General features: G+C 39.3%; 1 protein-coding gene across 1 annotated transcript in view; it reads right to left on the bottom strand.

Annotated features, from left to right (window-relative positions):
* Window positions 1-1,778: 1,778 nt before the first annotated feature.
* Window positions 1,779-19,282, bottom strand: part of LOC131675621 (UPF0764 protein C16orf89 homolog) — a 498,284-nt gene continuing 480,780 nt past the window's right edge. The window contains exon 4 of the mRNA XM_058954660.1: window positions 1,779-1,941. Coding sequence (XP_058810643.1) covers window positions 1,779-1,941 — 163 coding nt within the window. The remainder of the gene's footprint in view (window positions 1,942-19,282) is intronic.

The raw sequence follows: 19,282 nt of genomic DNA, 5'->3' as shown, positions 1-19,282 counted from the left end.
TCTTTAATTTGCAAAACTATTTCCTGTAAATGGTTTGCATATGCTAAGACGGGTTCATTTGGTTTTTGGATGATTTCCGTAAATTTCCCATATAAACTATGAATGTTGTCAAAGGAGGGAAATAGCTGCCTTATCACTTTGATATAATCATTTATCTTATCTATTTTGATGTTTACTAATGCTTTGTAAACTTCTCCGCCCAATTTAATTTTCAGAATTAATATTAAACTTGGTTCATCTAACTCAGAAACAATTGTTTTTACGTGTTTCAATTTTTCAATATATTCATTAGTTGTCATATTTTTTCTATCGAACTTTGGAACTAAATCTGCAACGTATTTAAGCGGTAAACGTAACGGTTGCGTCATTTTGTTGCTTGTTTCTACACCGTCGTTATCGACTTGTTCAAATTTATTTGTTTGAATGATTGGATTATAGAGTACTACTTGTCTGTCCGTTCCGTTCGTATTTATTGTACGTTTCGCGTCTTTGCAAATACTCTCTTCGTTACAAATACCACCAATATCTGTGTATTCGTTATTATTAAATGAAAATTCGTAATTCTGATCAAGAGTAAAGTCCAAATCTAATAATGAATTTTAGTGTTCAAAATTTTGTGTTAATCGTTTAAGTGGATTTTCTACAGAGTTGTTTACGTCCAACGTATTAAATACTTGAACTTCTTGTACCGTGCTTTCGTTAGGTGTTACTATATTATTTAATATTTTTTCCGTATTTTCCCTACTAATTCCTTTAGGAGGAGAGTGTACCAATTTCCTTGATCGTTTGAAAGGATCTATAACGGATGTGCTCAGTTGCACTATATCACTTTCCAACTCTGGTTTATTTTTTACCTGAAGCCGCGTGAGTCGTTTTGCTTCAATAGGGCTAGAGAGGTTTTTGTTGCTCATTAAAATATGATTTCATCTAGAATGTTATTTTATATAAAACAAACACCCATTTAGTACCGGAACCAATTGTTATGTCGCGACTACGTAGCCGTGACGTGTAGTTTTAGAATATGTATGATCATTCATTTATTAGAAATTATTATAGTGACAGGAACTTACCTGGGTTATTATTTCGAGTTAAATTGGCTGCTTAGCTCTATCTCGATGAAGTATATGTGAGGTCGGTCGGTAATGATGCACCAACACTCGATTCAAGTAATTATTTATTTATTCAAAGACAGAAATGATTTCTCAAAAAATAACAATAGGTAAATTGTACGTTATTCGGCCATCGCGCGTCGCGAATCAGCTCGTAAGAATTTTAACAAATTTTAATGCTATTGAGTAGTCGCGCGTCGCGAATCCGCTGCCGAAAAGTCGAGTCTCTGTTTTTATATTGACTCTTCGGCCCGTATTAATATGTTGAGTAATCAGAAAATCAAAATGTCGGGCGCCCCAAATTTTCGGACTACTTATCTTTTAATTTCGCTGAGTTTGTATTTCGTAAAAATGCCGTTCGTCGTTTATACATTATTTCGTTTTCAATCGATTGCTGATGAAATCAAAATGAAGAAATATTTACGTCTCAGGACGTAACAATACCATAAATATGATAGATAGATATTGTGTTGAAAATTTATCTTTATTGCGCAACATACTTTTAGTATTACTTTTCCTTCAGGTAATATCATATTCCAGATTTAATTACATATTAAGAAACTTTTATTTTTTTGCGATTGATCGAAAAACATATATTTTGTAACTACTTTTCAACATATATTCTAAAAATCTAAAATGGAATTTTGTATTTATTTTCAGAAAAATTAATTAATTTAACAACATTTCTCTAAGCATTTCTATATCTTTCCGGATAAATAAAGCTAAAACCGCTGCTCCGAGTCCGGTTGCATGATTAACACAACCAAAATCAGTGAAATTTCCAGATCGGCGTTTACGCATCTTAAAACTTTGTTGAAAGTGTGGACTGTATCTGAAATGAAACAAGAATATTTAGATGGGTGACGTAACCTTGAAAAGATGTAAATGTTTATAATAGCTTTAGCTACTATAATATATTTTTCTTTCTGTTAAACAAGATGAAATACTTTTATTACTTGTTGAAGCTATAATAAGAAATATTGATACCTATGGTCTCACAGAGTCTTGTTATGGCGAGGTTGATGGTAATCAATATAATATCAATAGTATTATTTCATAAGATGAGATACATTTATCGGATAAGACAATCAATAAAATAAATGATCAAAATCTTTATAAAACTAGTGCATGCGTTTTTGTTTGAAATTCACTTTCGAATGCAATAGTTTTTGGGTCTTACCATTACAGTTTATACAGTTGTTTTGAATGTTTGACCTAAGAGATTGGATTCGATCAAAGAATGAGTTCCATATATTTGAAGAATAAATTCTATGTGGTATAACATACGTGTTATGAGATATCGTACGCTATTGGAATTGATTATAGGGGTAAACAAGTCGCAGGTGATTGCTCACCGTGGGTGATTGCTCACCGTGGGTGATTACTCACCGTTTGGGTGGCCTGATACTAGATTTTCCGAGAAAAATAGCTCTCTAGCTGACGCCCAACGTCTTAACAAAATCATCTTTCTACGTTTTGATGCTTCATTCTAGCGAGGATAGTGACACCAAGAAAATTCTGGTATCAAGGCCCTACCTAAATTCAATACCGACATTAGAGATTGCCATTTTCATAACAAGAGAACTTAAGTCAATGGGCCAGGTGCGCAATTCCTGTATTATTAATTTTTCTACTAAATATAAGCAATTGTTTTGTAAGTCGTTTTGTTATGATAGCTGCAGATGCATTCGACAAATAACGGACTGAAATGTGGTAATATAGTCGGCGATAGATTGTTCATCGCCTTAGTACCTCGGTGCAGTTCATCGTATAAGTCTTTACGGATCAATCGATAGTAGAATTATTGCCGAAAATCATCCTCGAAGTTCGCGAAATCGTCTTATTCACTATGATTTTTAATAAAACATTGAGTCCATTCAGTCGATTTCAGAGACCGCCATTCGAATGCTCTCTAGATCTCCAACTGTGTTTGGCCACATATCGTTCGGACCGAGGTGTACCATGACTCAGTTGGGAAGTGTTCAACTCCCAAGACTCGGACTCGCTTTCTCGCTCCTGCGATCACTAATGTAGTCCTTCCGGAGGGTGATCGGCGTATGTTCGTCGTACACGCGGCATTTCTCTTTTTTTCGCTTGGTGGCTCCCAAATCCTTGGCTTTATATCCATCGATTCAGGAAATGGCCGTATTCCAACGTCTCATTTTGTGTCCATTAACGCTCGCTCTCATTCGCAGACTAAACGGTCGTTATGCTCGCGAGCCCATAAGTGCCTCTGTTATGTTAATAATGGTACGCGAAAGGGAGGAAGAGGATCGTGCTCGACCAGGCTCTTGGTTCCCGGACTTCGTGTCTAGATCACATGACGATGCTATTCTAGGATCCACTCTCACGTACATGATCGTGCCGTGGCATAAATATCGGGTACGCAACATTGCGAGCGATCCAGTGGTATCTAATTGTTGATTGGATTTCTTCTGGCAACGGAGTTTTTCAGTTGACTTTTCACGGTAGCTGAGGAGAGGTGCGCCAGGTAAAGTTTCATCGCTTCACTTTTCGTTATCTGTCATGTTGGAGAACTGACTGCTTTCTGCCACTCTTTCTCGAAACCTCGCATTAAGCTTTGTTTGCTCCATGAGCGCAAGCTGTCATCTGTAGTAAATTGATCATCGGCACGTGTAGATGGGATCGGTCACTCTCCCAATGCATAATTAAATGGATATACAAGGTAATCGCATTCGGGTTGCTCACATGAATGTTATCCGCAGAAAATACTGTCTTAAAACACTCTCAGGTGACCCTCAGCGCTTAAGTCTCGTACCCTCGTGTAGATACGAAGATCGTCGGTCTTCATGGTTACAATCCGCACTCGCAGTGCCGTCATCTGACTTATCCGTCGTATCAACAACTTATCTTTGTAGGTCAGCCTAGAGTCTAGCCACCAAACCGAGATCAAACCTACCCGAGAAACCGCTGAGCACATCTCGATATACCTGATCTCGACACGTAAACAATACGCTCGTACCTAAACAATACGAAATGGTTAGCCTAACAATATACGTTAATCCAAAGGTTAGGCTTACACATACAAATACTCGAATTACACAAGCTGTGCGTCTATTAGTACCTGACACACGCACGCAGAACTTCAAAACGATGCGTAACATCTATCCATGAAATTTCTCCCTTCTATTAGGTCTCAAATAGACTCATCAGAAGTGTGATCGTGTTCACCTTAAAATGAGCTGGTATTTATGTGTGGAATTGCTCCACATCGGCACACGCGCACTCGCTGTACGTGCACACTTATCCAACCACTCATCAAGAAACTCAACACTTCATGCTACTTCTTCACAGCTTTGTAAGAGACGCGATGTGTAGCTTCTCCCATAAGGAATGCCATAAAAAGATAAAATCGTTTTTCAAAATTCAATTTTAGGTTGTGACTTTATTTATAAAAGTATTTTGCGCGGGGAATGGTAGGTATGAGTGCTCCAACTACTGAGCAACTTACCGAGTCTATAGGTTGCAAAGTTAGCGCACACAAGAGCTTGAAATCAGAAAGAAAGGACGCAACACAAAAATCATGCTAACAATTCAATAATAAACGAAATTTATTATTTATTATTCACTCATTTAAAATACACTCCCCATTACATGCTTTTGCTAATCTTAGGAAAAAATCTGGAAAGCACAAAAGTTTTATACTGGTGAAAAATGATCGCAGTTTTAAAATTCTAGTATGATCATTTTGTGTAAGTCTGAAGGTTTGAAAAAAAACTATAGCAGACTAAAAAAATATATGTTTTTTTGTAAAATTTGTTTGTATCCTTTTTTTAAAATTTCATTGATTTTTATGTGATTACCAACTTGTGACTCTGCTAAGTAGCCCTATACCTTGGAACTAAACATGTACTTAAGAACATTTTATCCACTCTTCTTCTTATATAAACTTTTCTTTTACTTCCAAGAATTTCAAATTTGGACTTATCATTCCAATGAATTTTTTCCTACTGATAAATTACCCAATTTTTACGTTATTTTGCCCATTTAAATATTTTTTTAACGTTTGCAGGTCTTAGAAGTGAGTTTTCAATAGTCACTCGACCAAAAAGTTTTTTTTCACAGTCTTCGGCGCAAAGTATACTCGCTGACTATATTTGCTGTCCATTAGCGAAAACAGTTATTTTAAACACTGTTAAACGTCTACCCCGTAAAGATAATATAATTATATTCGTTGGCACTTGTTTTTTTTCGAATACTTTCTATTACGTCTGTTTTCCCATTCCTATAAATTTTTTAACATGTAATCTACTGTATGCTTTCTAATTTTCAATGTCTTGGCAATAGCATTATTTTATAATTTAAGTTTATTAAGAGCAATTATTTCGGTACGCTTATTACATGACCAATTCTTTGATTTAGCTATGCTTACTGTACAAGACAAAATTTAAGAATACACTAAATAGCATAAAATTCACTGTAACTGATTAATTTTTCAAATACATGTAAAAAATTTTAAAAATTACGGAAAGATTAATCATGATATTTGTTTGTATAGAGACAGATACACATTACGTAATGAATATGTAACAGTATGTTAGCAACAATTATTAACCCATTAACGACCAAAGAGGTCAGTTTTTGGACATATTTTTGATCGAAAAATTCATTTATAAAACGAAACAATAAATTGATCCAGGGTACCAAACCTTATGTTTTTGTGCATGCTGAATCTAAATCCGGGCTCAAAATTCAAAAATTTTGCTTACAGAATTAAATATGGCCCATTTTTTCTAAAAAAATAGGAAAATTTTGAAAAAAAAAATTTTTTGGAATTTTTTTTCTACCATAACACATGTCAATATCGAATTCTTTCTTCAACCATGAGTGCACAAAATTGTTGAACTTTAACAGAAAATTTTTATATTCAAAGTTTTTTTTCCAAAATGGCGGAAAAAATGCCAAAATCTGGAAAAAAATGCGTTTTAGTTTACTATTTTTTTCTCAAAAACTATGAGGTTAAGGAAAAGGTTTTATGTAACAAAAATTTCTTATATTTTGTCAAGGAACACTCTGAAATTTTTTAAAATTTTTTGAACATTTTTTTTAATTTTTCAAAAAATTACAGAATTGAAAATTTCACAAAAATTTCGAAAAATTCTCTGTAAAAATTAAAGAGTATTCATTGATCAATTCTAAGACATATTTGATCTTATAAATTTTTCCCGAAAGCCTATTGTTTTCGAGAAAAAAATTCTCAAACAATTGTGGAAATTCTATTCAACCGTTTAAACTTTTGGAATTTCATAAGATAAGTTGGGGTATAAACGTACCGAAGTTTAATTTATCAAGAGGTTCTAAATAAAGTATTGCGTAAGTACCTCTAACGTGTGACTACTTTCAGTTTATATTTATATTTTATTCTTGGCGTAACCCAGAGACAACAGCGTGGACGTAGTAAAATCATGTCTCCATCGAGGTGCTTGTTTATAGTGAGTCCCCTTGCCTCTCACTCCTCGGGGTGCTTTTTTATAGTGAATCCCCTCTCCTCTCATTCTACGAGGTGCTTTTTTATCGTAAGTTCCCTGGACTCTCACTGTAATCAGACATGCTTTGCTTTCATGCATGCACTGCAAAAAAACAAATTGCACTTCTCACAGTACACATATGTTCTTATTGGACAAATGGAACACTTGTTCTATTTCTTTTTTCGAATTGTTGTATGCTTTTCCTTATTTTTTTCAGCATCATGAATGTAACTTTTCGCTATTGACATTGTAAATTCTTTAGTTCCTACTTTTTTTTTACTATCATCAACAGCATTGAATATTACAACTGCATTTGTAATTGCTGCTTGGATAAGTCTAACGAAAACCACCCACGTCCACTTCTTTAAACGAATACTTGGCAACAAATTGTTACAGTGACCGTCGTGTACATCAACTCCACCCATGGATTGATTATAAAGGTGAAAAGCTTGCGGAACTGGTATATCGACTTTTTCTTTTTCGATCGAACTGTATCTCTTTGCTGATGATAATGGAGTGACCCCTGCAGCTGTAGATAGTATTAATACTGGCTTTGAATCCATAACCGTGATGTAATTTATTCCAGAGTTTTTTTCATGCTTTACTACATATGTTCCACGTGGAGCCTTTTTATGAATGACATTTTTTACTGGGACACGATTGTCTCTAACAGTTCCAGTACATTTCAATTTCAATCGGTTTAAATGCACAACAAGATCTAAATTTGTAAAGTAATTGTCAAAATAAAGATGATAAAGAGGAATTGTTGCATCAGAAGTCAATTAAAAAAAAGGCTTCAATAAATGTAAAACCACGCGAGATCCTAAAGCGCATTTAAATAATTTATCTCCTATTACAGAGTTCTTTCCACAGTATAAATCTATATTGAATAAGTATTCATTAGCAGCGCACAAACCCTAAAATTTAAGACCGAATAGTGTAGGATTTCCTCGTATAAACTGTTTCAAACACGTTCTAGCATACGATTTAGCCATCATTTCATCCACTGATAAAGCTGAATCCAAAAGCCAAACTTCAGAATATTCTTTTGAAACAGTTTCAACAAAGCACGAACTCACCAAGCCTTATCTTGTGGATCTTTATCTTTGGCCTTTGAGTATTTCAATTTAGACTTTATCATTTCAAAATGAGATCGTGACATTGCTGAAGAAATTTTTTCACAAGATAAAAAAGGGTCAGTTGACCAATAATCTCTTTGAGATTTTCGTTTATTGAATGAACTTGTTATAATGATTCCAATGAATGTATTTAGATCGACTAATGATAAGTCAAAATGATTTTCCTTACATGCGTCGATAATATAATTTTTCATTTCAATAGAAAAAAAATGTTCAAACAGTTCTCTTGGATCACATTTTCTAATTTTTTCTTTTGTAGATCTAGGAAATAATATTTTATCTTCAATTATATCAGAATATATCTTTTCACCATCTACCCAATCAAATTTATAATCTTTTTCAAGCTTAGCTTGATCAGCTTGATAACTTTTTGAAACTCTCTTGTAAGTAGCTTTCGTTATTTTTTTATCACGATAATTATCTGAATCACTATCTGAATCATTTTTAAAATCTGACGAACCACAATATTCTGCATTTGGTATCATGCAATTTTCATGATCGTCTGTGGTGCATGATTGAGATTCACTTCCAGATTCAGAAGAAACAGCACTTCTCGATCTTTTTCGAGGCATTGCTAGTATAAACACGAAAATGTTAAGAAAATCTCCTAATTTCAAAGGATAAATTTGAATAACTTTTGAGTTGAAAAACCACGTTATGTTTATCGACTTCAATCGATCTGCCCAAATAGGTTTTGGTAAAACTTTTCTAAGAGAAGAGATGGGCTACGCTGAGAGTAAAATCTAAATATAAATGTTATGAGCACTCAGGTAATACTCAGGTAATACGATTTTTTCCTCCAACCCCATGGAGAATGGAAATCCCGTACATTTGCACCCCAACTTATCTTATGAAATTCCAAAAGTTGAAACGGTTGAATAGAATTTCCACAATTGGTTGAGAATTTTTTTCTCGAAAACAATAGGCTTTCGGGAAAAATTAATAAAATCAAATATGTCTTAGAATTGGTCAATGAATACTCTTTAATTATTACAGAGAAGTTTTCGAAATTTTTGTGAAATTTTCAATTCTGTAATTTTTTTGAAAAATTAAGAAAAATTTTCAAAAAATTTCAGAGTGTTCCTTGACAAATTATAAGACATTTTTGTTACATAAAACTTTTTCCTTAACCTCATAGTTTTTGAGAAAAAAATAGTAAACTAAAACGCATTTTTTTTCCAGATTTTGGCATTTTTTCCGCCATTTGGGAAAAAAAACTTTGAATATAAAAATGTTCTGTTAAAGTTCAACAATTTTGTGCACTCATGGTTAAAGAAAGATTTCGAGATTGACATGTGTTATGGTAGAAAAAAAATTCCAAAAAATTTTTTTTTTCAAAATTTCCCTTTTTTTTATAAAAAATCGACCATATTTAATTCTGTAAGAAAAATTTTTGAATTTTGAGCCCGGATTTAGATTCAGCACGCCCAAAAACATAAGGTATGGTACCCTGGATCAATTTACTGTTTCGTTTTACAAATGAATTTTACGATCAAAAATATGTCCAAAAAGTGACCTCTTTGGTCGTTAATGGGTTAATGTACACACATACACATTAATTAATATAAACGTGAATATTTTTATTTTTAAGAAAAAAAAGAAAATTTATTTCCGAATTCTTTTTTATTTAAAATTTATTTTTTCCGTGTAAAATGATAACTTTTTTCAATTTACGACTTTTTTGTATCTTTATTAATTTTTCAGATATTTGAATTGAAAAAAACAATTAATTTCACCGGTACACGAAATAAAAAAAGTAGTCGATTCCAAAAACCAGATATATAAAATTTTCTATATATTTTGACGTGCTAAAATCAAATTCGAGGTCTAAATTAAGTTTCACAACATATTTTTTAATTAGCAATAAGCCGTAAAAAATCGGTGGCAATCGTGAAAATTCACCATAAAAAAATAGGTTAAGAAAAATACATGTGTAACTGCTGTTATCACTTCACCTGTGTCTGTAGCCAGAGCATATCCACGTGGTAACGGTGGGCAACAGATCTGCACTGGCAAAGTCCCTGGGTAAACGACGAACATACCGTTATGGCAGGAACAAGTAGCACGAATATTACGATACAAGGATTCGGAACCTCAATATCGGCGACTGTTCAGGGTGAGAAAGCGGGCTTGCACTCGTCGTTATCAAGCGACTATAGCTCGACATTTGTGAAAAACTTGACATCTGGAGAGTATAATGCTTTAAAAATCAACACTTCTACTCATGAGTGTAACAAAAATCCTGATGAGTTTGCTATATTTATGGGGAGTTCAAAGCTTGTAGAAATCAAAGATGTATATCAGATACTTTATGATCTCTTTAGCTAAGCTGTTTCAGTACTGAGGTTACAAATCGAGGCAAACGATGGATACCTTATACAATTTGTGCTAATTAAAGGAAAATGCTATCACGTTAGGAATAAAATTGTGATAAATATAGGCTCAAATTTACGAAGCCTATGATATGGTATGAACTGAACTCGTAAGAGACGTGCTTTTTCTATATGACGAAAAAAGGAGACCAAAACTTAGTAGTTAAAGGCAAAATAGTATATACTAACGTTCCTTCAGTAGAATATCTAACCAAAGCTTTTACAGTTACTTTTGATGACGAGTCAGAACCTATGGACGTTGATGACTCTTGCACAGAAGAGAAACATGATAAAATATCAGCTGAGGAAAGTTCCGAAGATGAAGTCGAAAATGAGAGTGAAGAAGAGTATGTTCCAGAGGGTGAAAGGAAAGAACTTCAAACTTTTAATCAAAACGAGTTAAATGATCTTATCAGAAATTTAGGATTGCCTAAAGACGAAACTAAGTACCTAGCAGTAGTACTAAAAAATAAAAACTTACTATCAGCCAGTACAAACACTTAACTTATCGTGATAAAAAAAAAGAATATCGACAATTTTTTACTAAAGATAAAGAAATAGGTTCATTTTTTATATGATTCGTTCTTACAGATGTTACCTATGTAAATGGATTAGAATGAAAAAAAAATATGTGTGTGTACGAGGGTCGTTTAAAAAGTCCGTGCAAAAATAAAAACTACTTGATTTTTTTTAATAAATCTTTTTTATTTTTCAACATAGTCTCTTTTTAGGCTCATACACTTCATCCAACGCTGTTCTAGTTTGTTAATCCCTTCCAAATAGTAGGATTTGTCTAAGTCTGTAAAATAGGCATTTGTTTCTGCAATCACCTCTTCGTTTGAATAAAATCTTTTCCCCGCCAGCCATTTTTTCATATTAGGGAACAAATAGTAGTCCGACGGAGCCAAGTCTGGAGAATAGGGGGAATGTGAAACGAGTTGGAACCCTATCTCCATCAGTTTTGCGGCCACAACTGCTGAGGCGTGAGCTGGCGCATTGTCGTGGTGGAAGAGGACTTTTTTGTGGGCCAATCGTGGACGTTTCTCTAGCAGCTCGGTTTTCAAACGATCCAATAACGATGAATAATATTCGCCTGTAATGGTTTTACCCTTTTCGAGATAGTCGATGAAGATTATTCTTAGCGAATCCCAAAAGACAGTCGCCATAACCTTCCCAGCCGAAGGAATTGTCTTCGCCTTTTTCGGAGCAGCTTTCCCCTTGGTAACCCATTGTTTAGACAGTTCTTTGGTCTCAGGAGTGTAGTGATGTATCCATGTTTCATCTACCGTGATGAAATGACGCTTAAAGTCTTGCCGAATTTGCTAGAACAGCTGCAAACCATTCTTGTAATACTTCACACGATCTCGTTTTTGGTCAATCGTGAGCAATCGCGGCACCCATCTAGCGGATAGCTTATTCTTAGCGAATCCCAAAAGACAGTCGCCATAACCTTCCCAGCCGAAGGAATTGTCTTCGCCTTTTTCGGAGCAGCTTTCCCCTTGGTAACCCATTGTTTAGACAGTTCTTTGGTCTCAGGAGTGTAGTGATGTATCCATGTTTCATCTACCGTGATGAAATGACGCTTAAAGTCTTGCCGAATTTGCTAGAACAGCTGCAAACCATTCTTGTAATACTTCACACGATCTCGTTTTTGGTCAATCGTGAGCAATCGCGGCACCCATCTAGCGGATAGCTTTTTCATGTCCAAATGTTGGTACAAAATATTATGTACCTGTTCGCTCGAGATACCTACAGTACTAGTTATTTCATGCACCTTCACTCTTCTGTCAGCCATCACCATATCATAGATTTTATCAATGATTTCTGAAGTGGTAACCTCAACAGGGCATCCAGAACGTTCAGCGACTTTTGTGCTCATATAGCCACTCCGAAAATTTTGAAACCACTTATAAACCATTCTAATCGAAGGTGCACAAACACCATAATGTTTATCAAGCTTCTGTTTAATCTCCTGAGGCGTTTTGCCTTTGAACAAGTAATGTTTAATCAATACACGAAATTCTTTTTCGTCCATTTTTTTACAACCACTCGATTTCTTTGATTGAAACGAATGTAAAACGCAAACTAATTTGCCGATCTGGCTGAAACTTGGTGTGTGCTCTTCCAAGATATGCCACTAACTGAAAATAACCTTGATACACACTAGTAGCGCCATCTCTCTGACTTTGCACGGACTTTTCAAACGAACCTTGTATGTGTGTGTGTGTGTGTGTGAGTGTGTAACTGTCCTATCTATGAGCTCTTATTTCACTGAATTACTGCAACCCGTTAAACTCATCAATCTGTTTACATCAATTAGTATGGTAAACGGCCCACCTAACCTATTATTTGATTGTCTTAGTACAAGAGTCTAATTTCATGACCATATAAGAAGTGTGACGTCACAGACTTATAGATATATATACGAGTATAATAGTTTTTGTTATTTGAATAAAATATTTTAATTAAAAGTAATTTTGATGAAACAAAGCATTTTTTATATAGATTTTAGTATATATATTTAGATTATAATAATTTTAATAGGTTTTAATTATTAAATAATATTGAATTTTAATATGCAAAGTTAATGTGTTTATTACATTGTAAATATTAATTATTAGAAAAATGCGAATACTCCAAATTCATAATGAATATCTTAAAAACATGAGTAAGAATTGGTTTCATTAATAACAGTTTAATTTTAACTGTTATTAACAAGTAAATAATTAATAATTTATTTAAACATTCAGTTATATACAGGGTGACCCATTTTAAAGTAACCACCCCGAAATTTTCTACAGTTGGCATTCTACAAAAAAAAAATTGTTCAGACAAAAGTTGTTTAGGACAATGAGGGAAACCTTTCCCAGAAATCGGAAAGCACCTTGAGCTTTATATTCATGGTCATTTGAAGGTCAAAGACATTTTTTGAATAGGAACCTATAATTTTGATCCTGGATTTGGAAAGAGCGAGAAGTTCTACATTAAGATAAGGTATTATGTGTGGGGTGTGGTTAACCCCTCTCCGTGTGAGGTTATGTAGAGATCAAATTTATTATTTTTTTCATCTATGCACAGGGATAATCGGACAAGGGTAAGATTAATTTTAATAACCAAAAAACTCAAATAACCCAAGAAACAAACTCCAATAACCCCAATAACCAAATAACCAAGTGATTTTTTTAAAAAGAACCTCCATTTTTTATCATGGTTTCGGAAAGAGCGGGAAATTCTACGTTTAGATAAGGTATTATGTGTGGGGTGTGGTCAACCCCCCCTCCTATCCCATCGGGTAAGGGTGAGGATTATAATAATAATAATAATAATAATGCCGGGCTGGTCCAGTGAATGGTAACACCTCACTGGGCAAATGCTAGCTTCCAACGTCCACGACGTGCCCGGTGGAAACGTTGTCCGTCGCGTCAATGCTCTGAGCAGCAACGCCATAACGGACACGGCCAAGAGGAAGATATGGCTCACAAATAACGCAAAAGATAATTGTATTCTGCCGATCTGTCCAACCATTAATCACTTATACACATACACACACACACACTACGCAAACACTCACACACACACGCCTTCTGGCAAAACGGGGAAGTGAATGCTCGGCGACCCTATAAACGGGTCTTACCGAGAAGGGAATGGTAGGGGACTCCTATAAACGGAGCCGCCCGAAAGCGAGTGAAGGGGATCTCTCTAAATGGGCTCTCCCCGTGAACGAAGCCCGGTTTTGCCTATGGGCACTTACATACACGCACACACCACAGGGGGGAACAGTGAACACACAGGGTAAACATACAGGGGGGGGGACCTCAAGGGCCGTGCGTTGTCCCAGCGCGGTTCGTGGAGTCGCGACCACGAGGGACCTTCAGCACAACGGGACAAAACAATAAATATGAATAATGCACAATGAAAACACTAATATACCTCAAGTGGTAACTCCTTCTCAGGAGGAATCCATCCCAGGTTCCGATCGGGTGAAAGCCCCGGTGGCCACGGGCAGCGGCACGGATTTTGAGGGCCGTACTTTATGCACGGGAATGGGGAGAAAGACACGAAAAAACGACACGAACCTACTGAACTTACCGAGACGACAGAGGACGGACAGTGTGTCAAGCGGTGGCAGCGGGATGAGTTACGCCTCTGCCGCTGACAGCCAAGAACCAACGACAGGACGAACACCGACAATAACAAACGATAGACGAGACGTGACGGAACTGCTGCGGCTCATACAAGAGACGGCGACGAAAATGGCCAAGGCAGCAAACATACAAAAGAACATGAACATGACCGTGAAGACGGGAATTAAGACAATTCTTGAGACTGTGGACATCGCGCTGCACAAGCGATCGAACACAGTTTCGGAAAGACGTTTCCAAGACAACAACAATACAGACAGGACAGCGGTGAATAACGAAGAAACACCACGGACGAAACGAAAACGTTCGCCGGTTGGAACCACGCCGGAGCCCTCACAAAAGAGGCCACCGACGATCGAACCGACCAAGGACTGGTAGACGGTAACACGAAAACGATCAGACAAGACAAAAAAGAAAACGGACGTAAAGAATCGGCCTGACAGAGGGGGACAGGCCCACCGGAAAAGGGGTCTGGCTGTCCTGATCAGGCCGGGCACGGACGCGACGTACTCTGACATAGTACGGAAAATACGGACGACGATCGACCCGAAGGAGAGCCACGTGCAGGTGACAACCCTGAGGAAGACGAAGAACGGCTTATGTCTTCTGAAGCTACAGGTAGACGCAGACAAGCCGGACGGACGTGAGATGTTTGGACGACAGATCCAAGACACGATCGGGGAAGCGGGCAGTGTCAGGGCCGTGACCTCCAAGGTCCAATTGGAGATCATGGATCTGGACTGCGTTGCGACTCCGAAAGACGTGACGGACGCGCTCAGACGAGAGACGGGACGAGACACGGACATTCGAGTCCACATTTTCGGTCCAAACCGCGCTGAGCAGTATATGGCGGTCTGCGAATTAGAATCGCGGGAAGCCGACGCATTGCTTCGGCGTGGTCGGATCGGAATTGACTGGGTGCATTGCCGCGTTCGGAAACGACTGACGGTGACAATTCAGATGCCTGGGCTTCGGCCATGTAAAAGTTGAATGCACAGGCAAGGACAGGACGAAATGCTGCCGCAAATGCGGCGCATCCGGACATTACGCGACGGAATGCAAAGGAGAACCGGTCTGCCCACTGTGCTCCGAGGCCGGGCATGGAAGCGTCGCCCACCTCGCCGGAAACGGCAGGTGTGCCGTGTTCCCGGCCGCGCTGGAGGAGTGCAGGAGGCGTGCCGGAAGACGGACAGAGTAGTACAAGGAAACCGGAACAGAAGTAGGACTGCAGATATGCTCCTACCGTAGATAGCCGACGAACATGACGCGGATATTTTGATCCTGTGTGAGCCATACAGGAAAAGGATGTCCCAGACATACATTACAAACAAGACAGAGACCACTGCTATCTGGGTAAGGGGCGCCGCTCAATTTAGAGTCTCCAACCGCGGAGTCGGGGACGACTACGTCTGGGCTACAGTCGGCGCTGTCACTTATGTCAGCGTCTACCTGACACCCAACTGCACCGCGGCGAAGTTTGAAAGGAAGGCGACGCTGTTAGAAGACGGGATCAGGGTCCTGCCCGGAGATGTCATCGTTGCGGGGGATCTCAATGCGAAGGCGATCAAATGGGGAATGAACGAAACGAACCGACGTGGACGACTGCTGCTGGAAATGGCCGCAAGGTTGGACCTAGCAGTAGTAAATACGGGACACACGCCGACGTACAGACGACCAGGGATTGGAGACTCCATCCCTGACGTGACGATGACGTCGGACAGAATCCTGCCACGGCTGAGGGGGTGACGGGTGGTCGAGGACTATATAGCCAGCGACCATCAATACATCGTCTTCGAAGTGACTGGACGGACAGAAACGAGACAAACGAGAATCCACCAACCCCCGCGGTGGAACTTTAACAAACTTGACCGACAAAAATTTTCGGAGGAGTTGATGGCGGCATCAGCCCCGGGGTCGAAGATTCCTCCTGAGCTAACTGGCCGGCAAAGAACGGAAAGACTGACAGACGAGACGGCGAAATTAATAAACAACTTGTGCACCAGCACAATGACGAAACGACGACAGATACAAAAAAGACGGCCACAATACTGGTGGACGGACGAAATAGCCGAGCTACGTAAGATATGCCTAGCAAATCGGCGACGAATGACAAGGGCAGGAGGCGGAACGAAAGGGAAAACCTCCAAGCCATATACAAAACAGCACGGAAGACGCTGACGAAAGCAATATGGGACAGCAAGACGCGAAGAGGTGAACGAGGATCCCTGGGGAACCGGCTACAAGATTGTGACCGGGAAACTAGGGGCCCGAGTCTCACCGGAACTTCAAGATGCCGAAACAGCAGGACGTATTGTTGACGGATTGTTTCCGACGCACCCGATTAAGACAAACGTGATGGATGACGTGGACGCACAAATGCCCCCCGCTTTTGCCGCTGAGGAGCTCATCAGAGCAACGAATGCGATGAACACGAGTAAGGCATCGGGACCGGACGGAGTACCATCCAAGATCCTCCGGATTGTGGCTCGTCTACGGCCGGAGATAATCCTTGACCTGTACAATACGTGCTTGACGACAGGAACGTTCAGCGATTGGTGGAAGGAGGCGAGGCTCGTTCTTATTATAAAAGGTAAGGACGACCCTGGCACTCCTTCGGCCTACCGACCGTTGAGTTTACTTGACACTACTGGTAAACTCTTTGAACAATTACTCAGACCGAGACTGACGGACGCGATACAGGCCGGAAGGGGTCTCTCAGATTTGCAATTCGGCTTCAGGAGGGGTCGGTCGACGATTGGAGCGATCCAAAAGGTGATTGATTCTTTCCTGGAACTAGACAGACACTGCCATGCGGCGCGACCCATTGTGCTGCTAGCGACGCTCGACATCAGAAATGCTTTCAACTCGGCCAGGTGAGTGGATATCTTGGAGGCGCTGAAAAGCAACTTTCGGATCCCACCGTGCCTGGTTCGGGTTGTGGAGGATTATCTGAGAAACAGACGAATAACGTACGAGACAATCGAAGGACAGGTAACGAGATAGGTCACCGCTACTGAGATAGTCGATACTGGGACCCGACTTTTGGAATGGTCTATACGATAGTCTGCTTCGGCTTGGGATGCCACTCGGAGTGACCCTCGTCGCCTACGCTGATGACGTGGCGGCGGTGATCACGGAGAGATCTCCCGAGCTGGCGCAGCTGACGTTGAACCAGACCATGAGACGAGTTGGACGATGGATGACAGAACACGGACTGCAACTCGCAACAGAAAAGACGGAACTTATGCTTCTCACGAGAAGACGCATACAGACGATACTACCCATGAGAGTGGGTACATACGAAACGTAGACCAAGGGGGAAGTCAAGTACCTTGGGGTAACCCTCGATACGAAGATGACCTTCTGGCCTCACATACAGAAGACAGCCCGAAAAGCGGCAGAGAGGATAGCATCCTTGAGCCGCCTGATGGCAAACACGACGGGACCGAGACCAGGAAAGCGGCGACTGCTAATGGCGACAGCTCACTCGATCCTCTTATACGGCGCGGAAATATGGGCAGATTCCTTGAAGACAAAGAAGTACTGTAAGACAATGACGATGGTACAGAGACAGGGCGCTCTGCGAATCGCTTGCTCCTACCGAACAGTCTCTGCGCAGGCTGTCCTGGTGGTGGCGAGCGTAATACCCGTGGATCTTCTTGCCTCTGAACGCAAAAGGATCTATGCAAGCAGCGCAGACATAGGACGAAAGAACGCGGCAATCGTTGAACGCGAAAGGACGATCGACATGTGGCAAGACCGATGGACAGAAGAACGAGGTAGCAAATGGACGAGACGACTGATACGGGACGTGAGACCGTGGCTTGGAAGGAATTTTGGTGATGTGAATTTTCACGTCACCCAGCTCTTGATGAGCCACGGGTACTTTCGACGGTACCTCCACAATATGAACAGAGTACGAACACTCGACTGCAAGTATTGTGAACACGAACGAGACGACGCGGAACACACGTTTTTCGGGTGCGACCGCTGGACGAGACTCAGACGAGAACTAGAGACAACAGTTGGCAACATCACTCCCGATAACATTGTAGAGGTGATGCTGCATAAACTCGAATGGTGGCGTTTAGTCGCTACCTAGACGGAAACCATACTAAGACGTAAGAACGCGGACGACTGTCTGAAGGACGACTGAGCAGACGGATTGACGCGACGTAACGACGCACGGTGAAACGATACGAACGAACGAACACAGACAGAACCCCCAGTCAGAAGTAATATCAACATAGTCCCTGGCTGGGGGAAGGACAACAAGAAGATGGCGGTTTAGTGGGTAGGCCTGTCTTTTTTTGGGAAGTCCCACATACCTCCTTAGATATCAAGACTAAGGGGAATCCGCAAAAAGGATTCCGCAACTCCTTGTAAAAAAAAAAAAAAAAAAAATAATAATAATAATAATAATAATAATAATAATAATAATGATAATAATAATCCAATACCCAAGATAAATAAAAGTTCGATTATCAAGGTCGTTTTTGATTTAATCATTACGTGTGTTCGTGCCACATTTAGTAACGAGAACCAATCTAACCAATCTACGCAATGAGGGAGTGTCTAGTCTATCCAGGCAAGGTGAGAATGCTGAGCCAATCAAGACAAGGCGTTAGCTACCCAGCCAATGAAAGCAAGGTGGAATGCCCAGTCAATAAAAGCGAGGTATTGATTACCCAGCCAATTAAGGCAAGGTGGGAATGCCCAGCCAATGAAGACAAGACGATGTCTACCGATAGAGTTATGGTCAAGGTTGTAACACAAACATTTATCTCATAAAATGTTCAAAAATACCGCTGTTCAAATTTATGCAGTGTTGAATTCTACGTTCAAAGTTTTTAACTGTTGACAAAAAAACGTAACGCGGAATAGCTCTACAAGCTTGTATGATACGTTGCATCATATCTTGCCGTGTTGTTGGTTGCTGTGCATAAACAACACTTTTCAAATAGCCCCATTAAAAGAAATCTGGACTTGTCAGATCTGGTGATCTTGGACACCATTCAGTAATGTCACTAC

Source organism: Phymastichus coffea, unplaced genomic scaffold, assembly GCF_024137745.1.
Source record: "Phymastichus coffea isolate CEN01 unplaced genomic scaffold, Cenicafe_Pcof_1.1 PCOF00027, whole genome shotgun sequence".
NCBI classification, from domain to species: Eukaryota; Metazoa; Arthropoda; class Insecta; order Hymenoptera; family Eulophidae; genus Phymastichus; species Phymastichus coffea.
Note: the sequence above shows the minus strand (reverse complement) of the source record. Positions and strands in the feature narration are given on the sequence as shown.